Below are 19,717 nucleotides of genomic sequence, written 5' to 3'. Positions count from 1 at the left end.
ACTCAGTTAAATCTCATTAAGAGTAGAATATGCTAGGAAGTTATAAAGCCTTGTGACACAGTCAGGAGGCTGCAAACACTATAGATATATGCTGTAATCATGGTATTATCAATTACTGGGAAGTGTATATCAAAACTTAAATTACTAATTTTCCCATATTTTAAAAAGTATATGTTTATTTTCTGTAGATTGATCTACATTTGTCAGTGATCCTTTCTGTCCTTAGGATCCAAAGTTTCATGCACACTCTCAAAAGACCAAGAAAGTAACAGTTTCACACTTCCAAAAGGCAGAGACTACAAATGTTCTTTAAATTGAGGAGAGGTGCCAAAGCAGTTTGTGATATGACATGGAAGTACAGTGGACCCTCCACATCTGTCATTTAACAGATGTGCAGTGCAATCCTAAACTGCACTTGGGCCGGCCCTGGAGGGTTGCAAATGTGCCGTAAAGCAAGTTTGCACCTCCTCACGAGCAAGCTGCGCTGGCACAGCTCACACGGAGACTGAATCCAGCCTACGTGGGGGCTTGCATGGCAAGCCTTGTATCAGCCCAGAGTCGGCACGGCCTCCCCCCAGCGAAGGGAGGGTGGGCAGTGGACAGTCCAGGGGGTGGGCGGGCGGAGAGCAGGAGGCGGGGCTGGAATCTGGCAGTTATGCCAGATCCCCACCTCTGTTCCCAAGGAGTTCAGAGCGACTTGAAGCTGCTCCTCTCTCCTCGGACTTGTGCCACCTTCAGAGGTGGCTTGAGTCCGAGGAGACCCATAGGGGCCAGGGCACCTTGCCCAGGGGTAAGGGGAAAAGTTTCCCCTTGCCTCTGGCTGAGCTGATTCTGCCCCTATCCTGTGCTGGATACAGCGCAAGCCTCTTGGCTTGCCTGTTCCAGCACAGGATAGGCTTGTGCCCTTAACCATCCATGGATGCAGTGGGTCCCACATAGGTGTCTCAGGAGGCTTCCCAGAATTACTTACCTGGAGCCTCCAGAGGCCTCTCCTGGTCTGTGCTGGGCCAGCAATCCACTCTATTGGCTTCCACAGGCCTCAGACTGTCCCACAGAAGCTTCCAGAAGCTAGTTCCAGTTTTCTGAGACACCTTCTGGTTTGAAGTAGCTTCTGCAGGCTTTTGCAGGCTAGTGGAAGCCAATAGACTGGGTCACCCACCTGGTGCGATCCAGCAGAGACCTCCAGAGGCTCCAAGTATGAAACTGTGGAAGCTTCAAGAGTGGACCTCAGCACCTGCAGAATTCTTTATCAGGGGTGGGGGTGGGCTGGAACCAAACTCCTGAAGATGAGGAGGGCCCACTGTAGAAGCACAAGAGAAGAGAACTTGAACATGTGCTAGAAAACATTTTATTTTAAAGAAAAGCTGATGTCCACTATGCTTCAGGTTAAAGATGTTCCTCGGTGAAGACTGGACCAAGACTCTCCAGATGCCTAAAGCATCGTGCCATATGCTGCCTCCCCACCTGTTCCTCCTACTCTTCAATGACTCTGGTTCCTCCTACTCTTAATTGTTCTAGCTCAATAAACTCCACATTGCCCAAGCACTCCCCAAAATCACATGAAACAAGAGGCTTGCGATATAAACTGGGCCACTTTTTTGAAAGTCAACCAAAATATAAGAAGTCCTACAGTGGACCAAGTCTCACAACACCTTCCAACACCCAGAAATGTGAGCATCCCCACCCTGACTCAAAATTGTGGCCTGTCTACTGATGGCTCAAGCTGCTCCACACCAATTCCAAAGGGTCAAGGCTGCTGGACTGTACCATGTCCCCAAAGCTAGAAAGCCTCTGAGGTTAATTTTACAACCAAGCATGAAGGATCACCTGCCAGCATCCCTGAGGGAGACAGCCATCAGTATTGGCTCACTGACTTTTGCTTACCACAGGGTACACACTGAAATCCCTTCTCCTGCCTCCCTGGCCCTTACAAAACCAGCCATAAGTGACTAAAATGGCTTGGGGGAAAAAAATACTGAGTCCAAATGAAACAGTCTGGGATAGATTAAAAAACTGCTTTGCAGCTATCACTAATGCTGTAGCAGATTATCTTTCCGCTGTCTCCAAGTTAAAATTCCCTCCTTGACTTTACATCGTTTTTCCTTTTGCTCTCCTTCTGTTTTTCCCTTTTTATCTCCCTGTTGTGATTGTGTCTTTGGTATACAGTCACCTTGTTGGCTCTGTTATTATTGCTATTACTGTCACTGACTGTTTTTTTTTTAATGCCAATCAAGGTTTACGGATGATGATGAAACTGTCCACCAAGGCCAAACAAGTAGATAACAACAACAACAAAAAAAACCCTACCCAACTCCAAAGGCAGCCAACTAATTTTGCACTGTGCAAGGGGGGAGGTCAGTCACTGAAGCACATGGAGGCAACAAGCTTCAAATGCCAATTAACAGTTGGCAAAACTCCATCCCTGAAAACACCAGCACTAATCAGGTGCCTGAGACTTTCCACCTTAGTCTTATTGCATGCTGGTGAGGCTGGGCAAGATTGCCCCCCACATACACAGAAGTGGTGGCAAACCAGCATTTCCTCTTCCTCTCTGTCCCCTTTGTCCTTTTCCAACAAAGGAGTGGAAGGAGAAGGAGCAGCAGTGAAGGTAAGCAGGTGGGCGGATATTGGCATCCCCACCAATCTGCTACCTGAAGTGACCAGTTGGCCTCATGGATGGGCCAGCCCTGCTCAAGTGTAACTCGTTTATGACATTATCTCACAAAATGTTGCTTTTTGCGGTTTCCTAGACTGTTATTGTTTAGTACCTGGTGTGGTGTGGTGTGGTTGTTTCTCTTGCTCTCTCTGTTCTTCTGTGAGTCATTCCCTTTTTAAACATTTATACAGTGTGGAGACCTATTGATTCAACCCTCTCCCCCCAAAAAAACCATATGGGTACTGAACAAACCCTTTGGTAGCTCTTGGATCCTTGCCAAAATGTTTAGGTCTAGAACTATCTGACATTTTAACTATAAATAAATAAATAAATAAATAAACGTGAAAATAATGTTGCAAAATTAAACAGCAAAGGTTATTTAACGATTAAAAGATATACACATTTTTCTTTTCAAAAAGAATATTTTAAAGACTGTTATAAGGAAAGAACTCATTGATTTTTGCCCACTCTTCACACTGTTGTTATTAACTAGAGGTGATGATGTATGTAATTATTTATTTTCAGTCCAGGGTTCTGCTCATACTTATGTTTGAACTTTGACTGAATTCTTAAACAAGCTGTTTGAAGGAACAGAGTTTCTAATTAGGAATTTAGCTACTGTTCATGGATGAAGGCACCTTTAATCACTGCGCCAACAAAAACATATTTCAAGAGAATCTTTCACCAGTCGTGCATTTAGAAATGGGACATGGAAATAATAAAATTGTGTTCCGTTTTCATTGAACATAAACAGAATGTTATTGGCATTATTAAAATAAAGCAGGTCTACTGAAGCACTCAAAATACTTTTGTACTTACTGATGCAAAAACATTATGGTCATCCTGGAAGCTTAATGCTAGAACAGTGTGAAATTCATTACCTACCTAATGAAGTGCAGAGCCAATGAATTTAGGATTTTTCACTGCTATAACCCTTATTGCTATCTGCTACATTTCCATGTTTACACTATATTTCTTGATAGCTCTAAGAACATAAGAACATAAGAACAGCCCCACTGGATCAGGCCATATGTTCTTATGTTCTTATGTTCTTAGAGCTATCAAGAAATATGCGCTATATTATAGCGCTATAGCTGCGCTATCATCTGCACAAGTTCTTAAGAACATAAGAACAGCCCCACTGGATCAGGCCATAGGCCCATCTAGTCCAGCTTCCTGTATCTCACAGCGGCCCACCAAATGACCCAGGGAGCACACCAGATAACAAGAGACCTCATCCTGGTGCCCTCCCTTGCATCTGGCATTCTGACATAACCCATTTCTAAAATCAGGAGGTTGCGCATACACATCATGGCTTGTACCCCATAATGGATTTTTCCTCCAGAAACTTGTCCAATCCCCTTTTAAAGGCATCTAGGATAGACGCCAGCACCACATCCTGTGGCAAGGAGTTCCACAGACCGACCACACGCTGAGTAAAGAAATATTTTCTTTTGTCTGTCCTAACCCGCCCAACACTCAATTTGAGTGGATGTCCCCTGGTTCTGGTATTATGTGAGAGTGTAAAGAGCATCTCCCTATCCACTTTGTCCATCCCCTGCATAATTTTGTATGTCTCAATCACGTCCCCCCTCAGGCGTCTCTTTTCTAGGCTGAAGAGGCCCAAACGCCGTAGCCTTTCCTCATAAGGAAGGTGCCCCAGCCCCGTAATCATCTTAGTCGCTTTCTTTTGCACCTAAAAGAAAAGTCGCTTTCTTTTGCACGCTTTCTTTCTTTTTGCATCTTTTTGCTCTCTAGCTGAACATCGTCGTAAGACTGGTTGTAGGTTTGCTACCATGTTTCTTTTCATTCTTTTCTATTTAAATCCTATAGCACTTGTATCGTCATTTAGCTTATGTGGACTTTCCTCATCACTAGGAAGTAATCACTAGGAAGAGAGCCAGGATGGTGAAGTGGTTTGGGAGTTGGACTTAGACCTGGAAGATACAAGTTCAAAATCCTGCTCAGCCATGAAGCTTCCATGGTGACCCAGGACCAGTCACCATCTCTCAGTCTCATCTACCTCACAGGGTTGTTGTGAGGACAAAAGGAGGGGAGGAATTATGTACACCACCCTGATCTCCTTGGCCAAGTGGGTCAGTTTACATTTTAGCCTGGTGGCCATAACTGGCAGGTATGCTGCAGATTGGGATCAGAAATAGGAATTGGAGTGCATCCTGCGGAAATGGAGTAGACAAAACAGGCCAGAACCAGTTCCAAGAAGCTCTTTGGCTCAGGGCCAAACATCTTGGCTGGGAACACCTTGTCCATGGATTGTAAAATCAACCTCAAGGGCTGATCGGCTTGGGGACTCCAGTGCAATCCAGATCTTCCTCAAGCTCCCTTTAAAGGAGTTGGTGTTGATAAGTTGTGATTGTCAATAGCTATTATTAGGTGAGAGTCAGGATGGGACACCTATTGGGGGAACAGATAGTAGCTGACTTTCTCTCCCAAGGAAGGGAAACTGAACCAAATGGAGGTGGAGTTATATTGTTGGGACCACTGTAAGTTTTAGCATGTGATTAATAAACTGTGGCCCATTTAAACCCAAACTCTCTTGCCTTGTGCTTTATGGGTGGTGCAGAGAAATAATAGAACATTTTATCATAAAGTTTAGTTTGCTAAACCAAATCCAAAGGTTTAATTTTTTAAATTTTTTTTTGTAAACTTATAAAAGATTTCACTAATGCAAACATCCAGCACAAAACATTAACCCATTTCTGCCCAGCCTACAGGTGTACACATTTGATCCCTGTTGCGTATATGCAACATTGGGCAGAAATGGCTTTAAATGGTTCGTAGCATATGCCACTTACAGGAATACTCTCTGCAAAGCCACTATTTGGTGCCAAATCAGTTCGACAACATCAGTAGCTATAATAAGATGTTTCTCTCTCTCTTTTTTTTTTTTTTGAAAAAACCTGATATTTATATACATACCACTGAAGATTTAATAGGCACTGGGAAATTTACAACAATTCAAATACAAAAACATTACGGTCCATGCAGTTAGGAATCTATACACCCATAAGACCAAAGTGATGAAGGACATGTCAGCCACAGCACCTGGCACTATTCATCACTAACCATACGGAAATATTTGCATTGCAAGACAAATCTCTTTGGCAGAATACATTCTGTCCTTTCAGAATACATTCAGAACTGCATTACTGAAATATTTTATCATTCATAATAACCATAGTAGGAGCAGGACTAAGGGTTAACAGGTACTTTTTGACACTGATAGCCAATGTAGTCCATCAGATAGTGTGTTCAGTCTGGAACTGGGACCTTTAGTATAAATCCCTAAACATTGGGGTAGACTGGCCAAGCCATGACCTCTCAGCCTTAAATTCCAGCATCTGTAAAACAGGTATGATAGTGGCCTGATTCACAGAGTAGGATAATGACAATAAAATAGTGTAAGCATTCTAAGGGCACAATCCTAACCCACTTTCCAGCACCGACATAAGGGCAATGCAGCTCCTAGGCAAGGAAACAAACATACCCTTTTTTTGAGAAGGCCTCTGTGAGTGCCTCCCAACTGCAGGATGCAGCACACGTCCTATTGGCAAAGCTATGCCATTACTAGAAAATGGGCTAGGATTTGGGCCTAAATGTCTAAATATTGCCTTTTGGTATACAAAACCAAAGGTAGTTTGTTTTAAAAACCTATGCAGCTTATCTATACACATTAAAATTTTGACTCTCTAGTCATATAATTCATTTTTTTTGTTAGTATTGTACTTTATGACTCACAGTACAATCCCACTGTAAGGCAGTGCTGGTGGAACTTGTGTGGCTTTTTGTGGAACTTGTGTGGATTTTGTGGCTGCCACAAAATCACCATCCTTTGCAACAGCACAGAGAGCCAGCCTGCCAGAGGGAAGGCTGGAGCCTTCCCTCACACGCCAGCAGAGGAATGAAGGCCCACTGGAGCAGGTAAGCCTGGTGCAGAGGGCAGAATGGGGCAGAGGTTGAATGAGGAAAAGGTGGAATAGGAGGAGATGGTTCAGGGTAAAAAGGCTGGGCCCAAGAGGGGGCAGGTTTGACAGAAGCGGCACCTGCCAAATCAAAACCCTCTTTCTAGGCCTGATCTGCCTACAAGGGATCAATGTGAACTTGTGCCAGCGATATCATTGGCTCGGGTCCAAGTTGACCCATTGTGGCTGCTGGAGCTTATGTTGGAGCAAGGGAATAAATGCCCCCTTATCCTGAGGAGACCTCCAGCAGCTCCCCCCCCCAAAAAAAACTGCTGCATGGATGCATCAGAAGCTGCACTGACGCCACTGCATTGTCACATAATGATTTAGGTAGGATTAGGCTGTCAGTATAGCTTTTCATTAAGCAGGCATGCGTTATATTTTAATCTGTTGTTCCCATGTCATTTTCTTGCTAAAACCCTTCTTTGCATTCCCCTAAGTGACTATTTTCACCTGACGCTGCTACTTTTGGCTGAAGTCTGCGCTCACCCCAAGGATGGGAAATTATATTCTCATTAGTTTAATGCCCCAAGGTTGGGTCTGGCAGGAAAAGTAGGTTCAAACAAAAGGCAATCAATGAGAATTTGCTTAACATACACTGAAGAACAAAGGTTGGCAAATTTTGGAAAGGCACAAATATTTGTTTTATACAGTGAAGATTGTTACAAAGTGTATATACGGTACGTGCATGTTCATATGGCCAGCATCCATTCTTAAATAAAGATTTGCAAAGATTTGCATCTCTGACCAAGGGAAATATTAAGGCTGCCCCTACATCAGGTGTTTGCAGGTGGAGAGATGTGCAAGTTCTATTTGAACAACAGAGATTTGTGGCAAAGAGAAGGCATCAGGTATTTATGCAAGGCTGGCCCAAAGCTCTCACCACCTGAGGTGGCATGTCAAACGCTGCTCCTCTTTACCTGGGGATGTGCCAGCCTCTGGTCCTCCTGTGCCCTGGCTTAGAAAATGAATTTTGGTTTTGATGCAGCAGAGAAAGTGTGGAAGAGAAAACAGTGGGGGAGCAGGGGGAGACAAAGCTCTCTAACCCACAATTCTTCTGTTCTCACACATCCTCTTCCACTCCACCCAATCCAGGGAGCAGGAAGGGGAGGAAGAGCAGTGGAAGTGAGCAGGCGGATGTCTCCCTGCTAATCTGCTGCCTGAAGTGAATGCCTCAGTTGGCGCCAGGGATGGGCCAGTGCTGCATTCATGCTTCTTGTTCCCTTAGCCCCAATATTCCATAGCAAGGGTGGCCAAACTGTGGCTCGTAAGCCACATGTGCTTCTTTGACTTATAACGTGCAGCTCTTTTTCCCCTCTTCCATTTGTGCCATTACGAACTCCCTTCTTGTAGGAGTTTCCTCTTTCTCTTTCCTTCTACCTAGCAAATGCTGATACTAGGAACTAGCCATGTGACTTGTAGTTACATTTTATTTTTTATTCCTCTTCCCTGCTCATGCAATAGATTTCTTCTGCATGAACGAATTACGCATATCTCAGAGCATGCCCAGTAACACAATATAGTAATGAAAACACTTTCTTTCTTGTGCTAACTTCATGTATATTTATTTAAATACACCAGTTCTGACCAAATGATGAATTTATCAGAATTACTAGATCAATAAACTTATGAGATTACATACAAGGACCCTGTGAGAAAACGATGAAGTCCAATTTTCCTTTGTTCCTGGGTTATACATGTTCGCATGTGTATCTTTGCAGAGTACTTAGATTTTCAGCAGCTGTGAAAAAGCCATATGGATGCTATTGTGACAGCAGTGATACTTATTTTATTAAGATATTGTGATGAACAGCAGTGCTGTAATTCACAGTGGAGGCTTCATATACCCTTTTGTGGAAGTGAATGATAGGCTGAAGATTTTGTTATAAAGCTGTCAGATAAAGCAAGGTTTTCAATAAAAGTATTTTTTATTACTATATTGTTGGATCAAGTCACAAACTCTCAAATGCTTTGCAGTGTGCTTGAACCAGAGCTCTTTTAACACCCACTTCTCATATATTGCCATGAAATATATTTGGATGAAAACCACAGGAGTTTTATGTAATAAGTTATTTAAATAGATGTGGGTACATTTTAGAAAGTTGTCTTAAAAATGAATTTCAAAGAAGATACTTTGGTAGAATAGCATGATTAGAGCCCACTTTGGATGTTATGAAAACATACACTTTGGATGGAGAGTCTTTAAGGTTTCACAATGTTTGAGGGTGTACTAACAAGCTCTAACCTCTTGCCCAACACAATAATAGTGTTTGTCTGGAACAACTAATGCTGTTGTTGGGGAGAGATTCTGTGATTAGAGATGCTGGAAACCCAGTGCTCAGCCACAAGAAAGATCTCCTCTCAAGTACAGTATTTGTTGCCTTAGTGACTAAGGCAAATGATTTAAGCATGACAAATGCTTTAAGCATGGTGGATGGGACTACAGGGCACAGCAACTGTGGGGACATGGCTTGTTAGCACACACTTGGACATCATGAAACAATGGAGACTTACCCATCAAAAACTGCTTTGTCATTTTCCATCTATGCAATCTTATACATATTAACCTGGAAGTAAGTCCATCCCACTGAACTCAATGGGAGTTACTTCTGAATCAATATGCATAAGATTGCTGTGAAAGTTAATCATTCACTAATGGCTGAATCTTCTGCTGTTCTCTGGTGTACCTAAGTTTAGGATTAAAGCTCCCAAGGTTGATAGAAAACCTTCACCTCATGCTCTTTAGAGTAACTTATCCCCAATCTAATGCAACAGCCAGTGTCTGATCTGATGCAGTATCATGGTCACCTAAGAGCAATTGTGCCATGCTAACAGTACCACTGATGCCACTGCATCTCCACTGTGGGCTCTTTAGGCTTTATACTATTAGAACCAATTAATGCATTAGAGTCCACAGGGCTGGAAGGGCTGGGAAACATCTCAAAGCCAAACATTTCTACTTTCCAGTAACATAGTAAGATCCTACATTAGTTATATCAGTACAAGCATCGATTTATATCAGTATTTCATACATCACTCCAATTTAAGTTCAGGCATTAATAAATCACTCTTCCAGGAGCAACCCTGGGGATGTAGCCAAGTTGAGTTAAAGATATGACCACTGCTTCCTGGAATAGTTAAAATGCCTCTGGTAGCTGAAATATGTGTTGCCATGTTTTCTGTAAATTACCACTAGGAACTGCTGGACTTATGCATGAAACTTATGCATGAAACTTATGCTGGACTTATGCATGCTGTGCAGCATGGCCTTTCCCAGTTTGAAGAGACACTTGGCCAACAGACTGAGGCAAAGAGGCAAAGAAGGAAGGCCCACCAGGGAGACAGACCAGGGACAGACTGCACTTGCTCCCAGTGTGGAAGGGACTGTCACTCCTGAATCAGTCACACTAGACGCTGTTCCAGAACCACCATTCAGAGTGCGATACCATAGTCTTTTGAGACTGAAGATTGCCAACTAACGCATGAAAGCACCAGGTCAGATGTTATTTCCTCTATTCAGGCTGCATCCCCAGAACCAGCTGGGTAACTCCACATGGATTGGTTAACAAATGAGTGAACTGCTGTGGTCTCTAATTTGAACACACAGAGGTTCTTTGTTTTTTTTTTGGGGGGGGGGCAAATTCATTAAAATGAAAGTGTATGTGTTTCTTATGGTAGATTATTGCAGCACTAGAAAAAGAGATGCTTTGTTAGTTCAGTTCTTGGGAACATTTTAGTAAAATTTCACAACTGAGGTTTTAAAGTTCTTGGTCAAAATGAAAGCAAAATGTTTTCGTCTTAATATCATGAAGAAAAACAGTCTTTTATGATAACTTTTCAACAAGGACTTAAAAAGAACAAGCATCTCTCCCCCCCACCCCCCGCAGGTACAGAAACCATGGATATAGGGAGCCCTATGAAAATTGTAGCGTCCCCCCATGTGCCCATTACAGTACCTTAGTTTTTGTGTAATTGCACTAGAAGCATGGGTATTTCTTGATTTAACAAAGCAACTTCCTTGTTGAACTGAAGAATACGACTGCAAGCAACCAGCCTGCACACTACAGGAAGACTAACTGAAAGTTATCAGGAACTTCCTGTTAACATTCTGTTAGCCTCCCTCTAGTGCTGCCCCTCAATAGGATTGGCCTCAAAGGAGGACAGGAATGAGACACTATTGGTTCATGCTTCTCCTGTGTCAAAAACTGTATAAAAGGTCTGATCAGAGACCAAAAAACTGCACTTTTGTTCACTGTCCTTCCACCTCAACTTTGCTATGCTTGACAGTCACCCCTTATGCTGTATCACTACTACCACATCAGCTCCACAGAACCCTTTATGCCAACCAAGGCACCTAGGAAATTAATTTGCCTCTTGTCTTGTTGCTCTACCTTCACCTCTTCTCCTGCTTCTATCTTTCTGTTTCCAAAGTTACGCAACCACCCCACTGAAGCAAACACCTCCATCCCCCCTACTTCAAGTATCTTGTGGCATCTGCAGCTGTGCCTGCAGCACAGGGACACCTGGAAGTGCTGAGACAGCTGGCTCTTGAGGCTTTGTTGTCAGTGCCAGATGCAGCACAGCTGGGGAGAGTTGGGATGAGACAGTGGAGAGGAGGAGAGAGGACAGAAAGAGGAAGGTGAAGAGATTAGGATGAACAAGAAAGGAAGGCAAGAGACACTGAAAGGCAAGACACATGAGGAGAAGAGAGAAAGGGAGAAAGGATGGGGAAAGAGAAGGAAAGGAAGAAAAAATGTAAAGGCATGGCAGGGCAGGAGAAGAAGAACAAGGCTGACTGGAAGAGGCAGGAGGAAGGAAAGGCTGGTAGAGGTTGGAGGAGGCATGAGACAGCTGGGAGGAGTGGCTGAGAGGACCAAGGACGGGCAAAGAAGAGAGAGAGAGAATGCCTGACCAAGCCCACGGAGGGCAAGAGGTCATGCTTGGGAGAAAGAGGCTGGAGCACTGGGGAGGAAGGTCAGTGTGCAGCAGGCAGAAGCATGCAAGTATAGAAGGGAGAAGCAGAGATAGAGGAGAGCAGAACCTGTCCAGAAAGCGAGTGAACAGGGCCTATGAAGAGAAACAGCAAAACTAGGAGGAGGAGAGCGGAGTAGAAAGCAAGAGTTGATGGTGGACACAGAAGAGGGTGAAAGGATGAGAGCTGAAGGGGATCCCAGATCACAAGTGGACAGATCAAGGGGAAAGAAGGGGCTGCAGGGGCTGGCAAAGATCTGTGTAAACCCCCTAAGAGATGAAAGGGGAGAAGGACTAGGCTTCAGAATAAAAAGACATCACTGATAAAAGGCCTCTGCTGATTTTTGGAAGGCCAGGCCAATTGGGAAAACAAATGATTTGCACCCCAGTCTGTACAGTATGGATCTCTCTCTCTTGGGAGGAATCCACAGAGGCAAGTTCAGCTACACTTGTGTATGCCCTCTTTCCACAATGTTACTTCATAACATACAGGTCTTGTGAACGTGACTGGAAACCACTCTTGGTTCTAGAATCTGTAAGTCAGCCATTTGGCTGAAAGACTGCTTCACTTCTCATCTTATTCCGGCTTATCAAGAAACCAATCAGCAGATTAAGGAGAGGCAACCTTGGCCATTGGCTCTTCTCCCTGTCTTTTAGTGTCCTGCATGCTGCCCAGTGGATGTGCATTTGCTGCTCCTGTTGGGAGCCAGTTGGGAGCCAGTGTTGCCAGTGGGGGCTCATATCTCCCATTGGCCCTATTAATAAATGACTTTCCCCAAAATTCCTGTGGCACACCTGTAGACCACTCGCAGCACACCAGTGTGCCACGGCACAGTGGTTGAAAATGGATGCTCTAGAATATATGTTCTAAATGTAAGCACCCAATCCTATCCAACTTTCCAGCACTGAGGCAGCTGTGCCAGCAGGGTGTGCACTGCATCCTGTGCGGAGAAGGGGGCATTCACAGTGGCCTCCTCAAGGTAAGGGAACATCTGTTCCTTTGCCTCAGGGCTGCACTGGTGCTAGAAACTTGGATAGGATTGGGCCCTAAGCCTATCTTTAATCAGTAAAGATGGGAACCTTAAGATTTGCCTACCACTCAACCAATCCATCATGCCATCAGAGTGGTCCTTTTGATGTTATTTTTTGTTTGGCTCCTCATTCAGAGGACTTACAATATCAGTTAAGAGTACTGCGTGATGGGAAGCAAGTTCTCCCACCAAGAATAGTGAATTGCTAACTAGCACATTAAACAGATTGCTTCTCATTTTGAACCTTGCTCCTTTATTATTGTGAGCCAAGCTGTAGATTGGAGAGGAAGTGTGGGGCCAGAGACCCATTCTCAAGTTCACTGCACATAGAGGTGGGAGAGGAGACATGTAAGATCTTGGGTAAGTTTATGAAAACCACAGCCATTGCAACATCTTGCTACTGTGCATAAAATAAATGATTTATAGAGGTTTCTTGAGACTAACTACAGGCTGTAGATAGGATCTATGTGAAGAATACCAGGACCCTCCATTTTATACATGACCATAAACTAGCTATAAAGGAGCGATACACGGAGAAACGTATTAACAAATTCTGAAAACTCTCTTTAAAGGAAAACAATAACTTAACAGAATTTTCATAGACAAATTTTTGGATTATTTTTGCAAAAGCTAAACAGAGCCAACATAAAGGAAGCAAATCTCTTGTCGGTTCACTAGGACTCAATTTATGCTAGCTTTAATTTTGTGACCAACCACTCTCATAGAGAGGATACAATATTGATGAATTATGTCTTGTTACTGCACTTGTTAGCCAGTTTGTTATTCTTAATAGTTCCTGCGACAATCTTTGGTACATTTTAAGAAAATAACCCACACACCTAAATTATAGCCTCTTTAGATATATTAGTCTTTCCTTTTAAAAAAAACACTGATACACAGTTATGATATTATTTTATTAAGCTTCCAAGACAGATGAATTATGCTTGTGATTACTGTTTGGAAATTAATGCATGACAAAGAAAAATAGCTAACCCTAATAGAACTTTCATCAACTGAGGCCTCCAAAAATCAAATGTTCTGGGAATATTTCATTAAATTGAGAGGCAGAGAGTCATAGTAGTAGATAGTAGATTTTTCAAATCTTTTCTTTCATTTTCAGTATTATAAGAAATTCAATAAAGCATAGAACTCAGTTCAAAATAGATGAGCTGCTAGGCAATATGTGATTGGTGTTGTGACAGTTTTTTCTCTGCTGAAATGCTGCCACAGGGGGCTTGTAAAACAATGTAGCAGCAGAGGGGAAGGGCTGCTTAATCCTTTTCCCTTAGGCCTTTGATTTTTCTGATCAAAATTCCGATCAAAACGGGTTTCCACTGCTTTCCCACTCTTATAGGAAAAGTTAAGGGGACTCTCCTCCTCCATGAGTGGTTTGAAGCGAAGCACCCCCTTCTCCCTTTGATCAGATTCAGAGTTACCCATGGCTGCACTTCAGGAACATTTGCATGTGACTCTATGCAAATTGTTTCGTTCAGCTGTTAAACCGCATCTGGCTAAGTAAGAAACGACGATGCTTCTAGCCTGTTATTTCAAAGCTGCACACACCTTAAAGCAGTGGTTCTCAAACTTTGAGGGAGCTTTACTCCCTCAGTAAGTCTTTGTGTGGGAGGGGCAAGGGCAGCGACATGATCCCGAGGATCGCACTGCTAAAGGGGGGGGTGAGGGGGTGCTTGTGACTTACTTTCAGAAGGCAGGGCTGCAGGAGGTGTGGGGAGCCCTGCATAGTCCTGCACAGCGCTCCCCGAGGCTTGGAATGTTCAGAGAAAGCAGGCGCAAAGCACTTCCATTTTGCAGGAGGTGCTTTGCCCCTGCATTCAGTGAAAGTTCCAAGCCTTGGGGAGTGCTGAGCAGGGCTGCCCGCACCTCCTGCAGCCCTGCCTTCTGAAAGTAAGTCACAAGCACCCCCCCTTGCCCCCCTTAGCAGCACGATCCTGGGGGTCGCTTCCCTGCCTCTCCCCTTCCCCGTCCCTTTACACAAACCTTTACACAAACTGTTCACGACTCACCAGTTTGAGAAACACTGCCTTAAAGTAAGAAGTACACACTGAGTGACATATTCCTGAAACTCAGAGTTGCAATATATGTATATTGCTTAAAAGTAGAGATGGGATGAACATTCACTGCCGGGTCACTCAACTATATGGACAGACTTGCTTGAACTATTTATTGTGAACACAATATACGTGAACATAACCCATCTCAAGCAGACCCCCACCTTTATCCTGCTAGCATCACCAGCTCTCTTCTTGTTCCTACCTAAGGACAGCCTGAGTCAAACTGCTGCTTGAAACAGTAGCGGATGTATTGCCCCAGCCCCCAAATTTTGGTGCTCCCCTTTGTCAGCGTGCACAAGCACACTGTGCAATTGCAATATATAATTATGATTAAGATATTGCATGCAGAACAATAATCGATACGTATACTTGTGATACATTTTAGGAAATTAATAGCCCAAACCTATCTAGACTTTGCACTGATGGAAACTGCTGTAAGTGCAAGGCCCAGTTTGCTGGTACAGAATCTGCAACAGCGCATGGGCTGGGACTGCCAGTGGAGAGGGCTGGTGGCCCCAAGAGCATATCAATGACTTCTGGAGCCCACACCAGAGCAAATAAGGGCCCAATCCTATCCAATTTTCCAGCTCTGGTGTAGCTGCACTGGGGCCCCGAGGTAAGGGAACAAATGTTCCGATGCTTTAAGAAGGCCTCTGTGACTGCCTCCCTATCACAGGATGCAGTGCACACTCCACTGGCACAGCTGCACAGGCATTGGAAAATTGGATAGGACTGAGCCCTAAGTTGGCAGAGGGAACATTCCAGGGAGGACTGTGGCAGGGATCAGGACCAGCCAGAGTATGTTGAGGGCAATGGGAGTAGATATGGGTAGAAGTGCTGATACCCTCTGCCCCCAGCCTGGATTCAACAACTACTCAGACTTATGCCAGCTAAAGAGCTGGTGCAGATCCAAGTAGGTCCACTGGGGAGAAGGCAGCAGCATCGCTATCCATCACTGCTTGGTCCCTGGCCAGCCATAACATGCAGCAGAGGCTGTGACAGAACTGCTGCATGCTCTGGGGCTGGCCCAGGATAGGATTAAGCTGTAAGAAAAAAATTAATTCTTTTAACACATACAATTAGATAAAAATATTCAATTAAGCTACAATTCAGTATAGCCAGACACGTTTAAGCCCACTGACTTCAAAATCCTTAAATGTACTTAACTTTGTATTGCACTGTAATTTGTTCCTAATTTCATATTTTTCAAAAGATCCAAAATTCATACAGGCTTAAAAAACTAAGCAAAGAAAATCACTTACTCCTATCAGTAATGACTGTTCGAGCTTCTTGATTGCTAGTTTTGTTCTTCAGATTCTGTGCTGCTGTTATTAACTCCTCCAGTTGTGGTCGCCTTTGTTCCAAGTCCTGTAGTGTTGCCTAAAAATACACAAACATTTTTTTCATATATATCAGTTGTTTTATGTTCAAAAATATGCATCATCTGTCTCTTTGAGCTAGTGGACCAGGCCAGCATCGTTCAATTGGAGTCACTTCTGTGTGTTTTTATGAAAAAAGAAAAGCAAACAAAAGGTATATGTACAATGACACACCTCTATAGCCTATTGGGTATTTAATTTTCTCACTGCAATTGTGAAAAATGACTGATGCAACGAATATCTGTTATTTAAATTTTTAGGATGAAACTCACATATTCATAATTACAGATAAGTGTCCCAAGCATGGCAACTTGTTTCTGAACAGTTAGTCCAAAAGAAGTATTGACTTGTGCAAGATGCTGTAGAATTTAGCCACCTATACATACGAGGTGTGTCCAGAAAGCAATGAGAATGAAGTTCCTATGCTCGAGAAGGGCTCTGTGAAGGGAGAAGCTGGCCAAGGTCACTTGGGGTTCGGTGCCAGGTAGACGTTAGAACACTGATCAGTTGCATTCCAGCCCTGTCAGAGTCATGACATTCTTTTCTGTGACGCCCTGTTTGAGTGCCTCATATTAAGAAAAATGCAAGCAAGTTTGTAACAGTGGTATGCGATAAAATTTTGCGTGAAATTGGGTAAAAGTGCATCAGAAACTTTGGAAATGGTGAGAAAAGTTTATGGAGAAGCTGCGCTATCATCTGCACAAATTCTTGGTCGCTTGAGACAAAGTTTTTTGTGTGCGTCCTGAGATTGCCTCAGCTTGGATCCTTCATGATGACAACGCGCTGAGTCACAGTGCTTTGGCTGTTAGAGAGTTTTCGGCTGAAAAACACATCACAGTGCCTTCCCCATCCACCCTACAGCCCCGACTTGGCTCCTTGCAACTTTTTCATATTCCCAAAGACGAAGAATGGTTTGAAAGGACACCATTTTGGTAGTGTGGATAATGTCCAAAGAGCCACTACGCAGGCTCTGAATGCCATCCCACCGAAGACTTCCAGGGATGCTATGAAGAACGGAAAAATCGCTGGGAGCTTTCACACTCACAAGGTGCATACTTTGAAGGACACAATGTTCAATTGTAAAATTTTTCAATAAAAGAATTTTTAAAATATCATTCTCATTACTTTCTGGACACATCTCATAATGAGGAAGAAAGCACAAAAGCCTAGTATTGGCTATATTAGCGAGCTGGTTAACTATTGAAATGAATGATGTGATTGAGCAATTTTCCAGTACATAGCTGCATACCAGTCAGCTATTTAAATGAAAATGGTGATTATTAGCATCCTGGCATTATGGGTACCAGTCTGCCAGTTGTGTCTTAGTTCAGATTCAGACTAATAGGAGAACAAATATGGCTCTAAGTTCCGCAAGATGTAAAATATAGGTTAAAATGATAGATTTGATTAGCCCTATCCTATCCTCCCCTTGGCTGGTGCAGCTGCACCGAAAAGAAGAGTGCTGGATCCAGCAAGGAGGGGCAGGAAAAGGAGATTTAAACCCCCATGTTCCACCATAAGCCTCCTGTTTTGCAGAGGGCCTCATCAGACCTGTGCCAGCTCTTTAGCTGGGAGAGAAAGGAGGTGGGAAGGGATAGGATCTGGCAAGCATTATCGCTGCTGAATTCATCCCCTCCCACAGTCTTCCTGCTCCTGCTCCACCTCTTCTCCATCAGGTTTCATGCCATCCCCATCCCCACCGCTGCCTTACTGACTCTGGTGGCCACATTAGGATCCAGCAATGGATGGGGAAAGCTGCCACCTCTTGTGGCAATGCTCCCAAAATTGCTGCTTATGGAGCATTCTGCATGCTGTCAGAGGCCATTTTGCAAAAGCAGGATATACCTATGCTTTTGCAAAGGGCACCAGCCGGAAGCCCAATCCTGCATAGGATTGGGCTGTCATTGTATAAAATGTTCTGCAAGCTTTCTAACCACACAAGATTCACCTATACTATATCTATCATGCCGTAAACTTGTATAGATTCCATTGAACATAATGGTATTTACTTCTAAGTAGATATGCATAGGATTGTGCTCTCACTCTACTAGGCAAGGACAAGAGCCATTCAATTATTAATCAGTCCTTTTATCAGAAACATTATTTCTATGAACAAATTATCGTGTTACACTGATTGGTGAGGATACAGGAAGCAGCAGGTGACACACAATAAATTTGATATGAAGGATATCAAGCAAGGACATGCTTTTTTATTAAGTAGTAGTTAGTTGGCAACCTTCAGTCTCGAAAGACTACGGTATCGCGCTCTGAATGGTGGATCTGGCACAGCATCTAGTGTGGCTGAAAAGCAGATCTGGGAGTGACAATAACCTAGGGCCTGCTTGATACCATCATACATCCCCTTGATGTTGCCCGTGTCAGCTGCTATCTGTATCTCGGAACAGAGCTGGAGCCAGTAGTCGTTAGCACATCTCCTGGCAGTCTGCTGGACTTTGCTGCGAGCAGCTTGGAGGACCTGCAGGTTGCGCTCACTGGGACGGGCCTTGTATGCTGCTTGAGCTCTCCTCTTTTCCTCAATGACTGGTGTCAACTCCTCAGAGTGGGCTTCAAACCAGTCTGCCGTCTTGTTGGTCTTCTTGCCGAATATGGACAAGGTGGTGTTGTAAACGGCATTCTTGAAATGTTCCCATCTGTTGGATGCATTTGCATCGACTGGGCCTGGAAGAGATTCCTCAAGTGCTCGTGCAAATTCCTCCACTTTTCTCTGATCCCGGGTCTTGCTGGTGTCAATGCGAGGTCTTCCTTCTTTTTTGTGTGATACAGTCGCTTTGTTCGCAGTTTCACTCTGCTGCACACCAGCGAGTGGTCAGTCTCGCAGGCAGCACCCTGATAACTGCGTGTGATCTTGATGCTGGGAAGGCTGGAGCGTCTGGTGAGAATCAGGTCGAGCTGGTGCCAGTGCTTTGATCTTGGGTGTCTTCAAGAGACTCTGTGTTGGGGCTTTGTGTTGAAGAACGTTTTGCTGACACAGAGACTGTGATGACTGCAAAACTCTAGCAGGCGTGGCCATTTTCGTTCATCTTCCCAGTGCCGAACTGACCTATGCAAGTGGGCCACAAACTGTGATCAGCACCAACTCTAGCACTGAAATCGCCGAGGATGAACAATGGCTCTTTTACAGGGATCTTCTTGATAGTGGTGGCCAGGTCATCATAGAATTTGTCTTTAGCTTCTTCTAGAGATGACAGAGTCAGTACATATGCACTGATGAGAGTGACAGGTCCTGCTGATGACTGGAGCTGCAGGGACAAAATTCTTTCACTTCCCGCAGTAGATGGGATGATGGATTCCAGCAGGGTATGTCTGACCGCAAAGCCAACACCATGTTCCCTGGTCTCGTTTGGTGGTTTTCCCTGCCAGAAACATGAGAAATTTCTCTCCTTGACAGATCCGGAATCTGGCAGCCTAGTCTAAGGGTGATGATGTCCATCTGCAATCTGCTCAGCTCCATGTCGATGACAGCTGTTTTGCGTGCATCCTCTATTTCTTGCAGGTCATCAGAGAAGCCAGGTGTCATTGTCCTTACTTTCCAGGTGCCCAGCTTTAGGGCAGGAGTTTTCTGTTTTCTGTTGCCTGGTGTAGAGTTGTCGATCCGCTTGTTGGT

General features: G+C 44.0%; 1 protein-coding gene across 4 annotated transcripts in view; it reads right to left on the bottom strand.

Annotated features, from left to right (window-relative positions):
• The window catches only part of DMD (dystrophin), a 1,248,719-nt gene that overhangs the window by 391,635 nt on the left and 837,367 nt on the right, over window positions 1-19,717 (bottom strand). For all 4 annotated transcript variants that reach the window (XM_066619666.1, XM_066619670.1, XM_066619667.1 and 1 more), the window contains one exon: window positions 15,976-16,093. In XM_066619666.1, the coding sequence (XP_066475763.1) occupies window positions 15,976-16,093 (118 nt within the window). The remainder of the gene's footprint in view (window positions 1-15,975; window positions 16,094-19,717) is intronic.

The sequence above is a fragment of the Tiliqua scincoides genome, chromosome 3 (assembly GCF_035046505.1).
Source record: "Tiliqua scincoides isolate rTilSci1 chromosome 3, rTilSci1.hap2, whole genome shotgun sequence".
Classification (NCBI taxonomy): domain Eukaryota; kingdom Metazoa; phylum Chordata; class Lepidosauria; order Squamata; family Scincidae; genus Tiliqua; species Tiliqua scincoides.
This window is presented reverse-complemented; position numbering and strand designations above follow the sequence as displayed.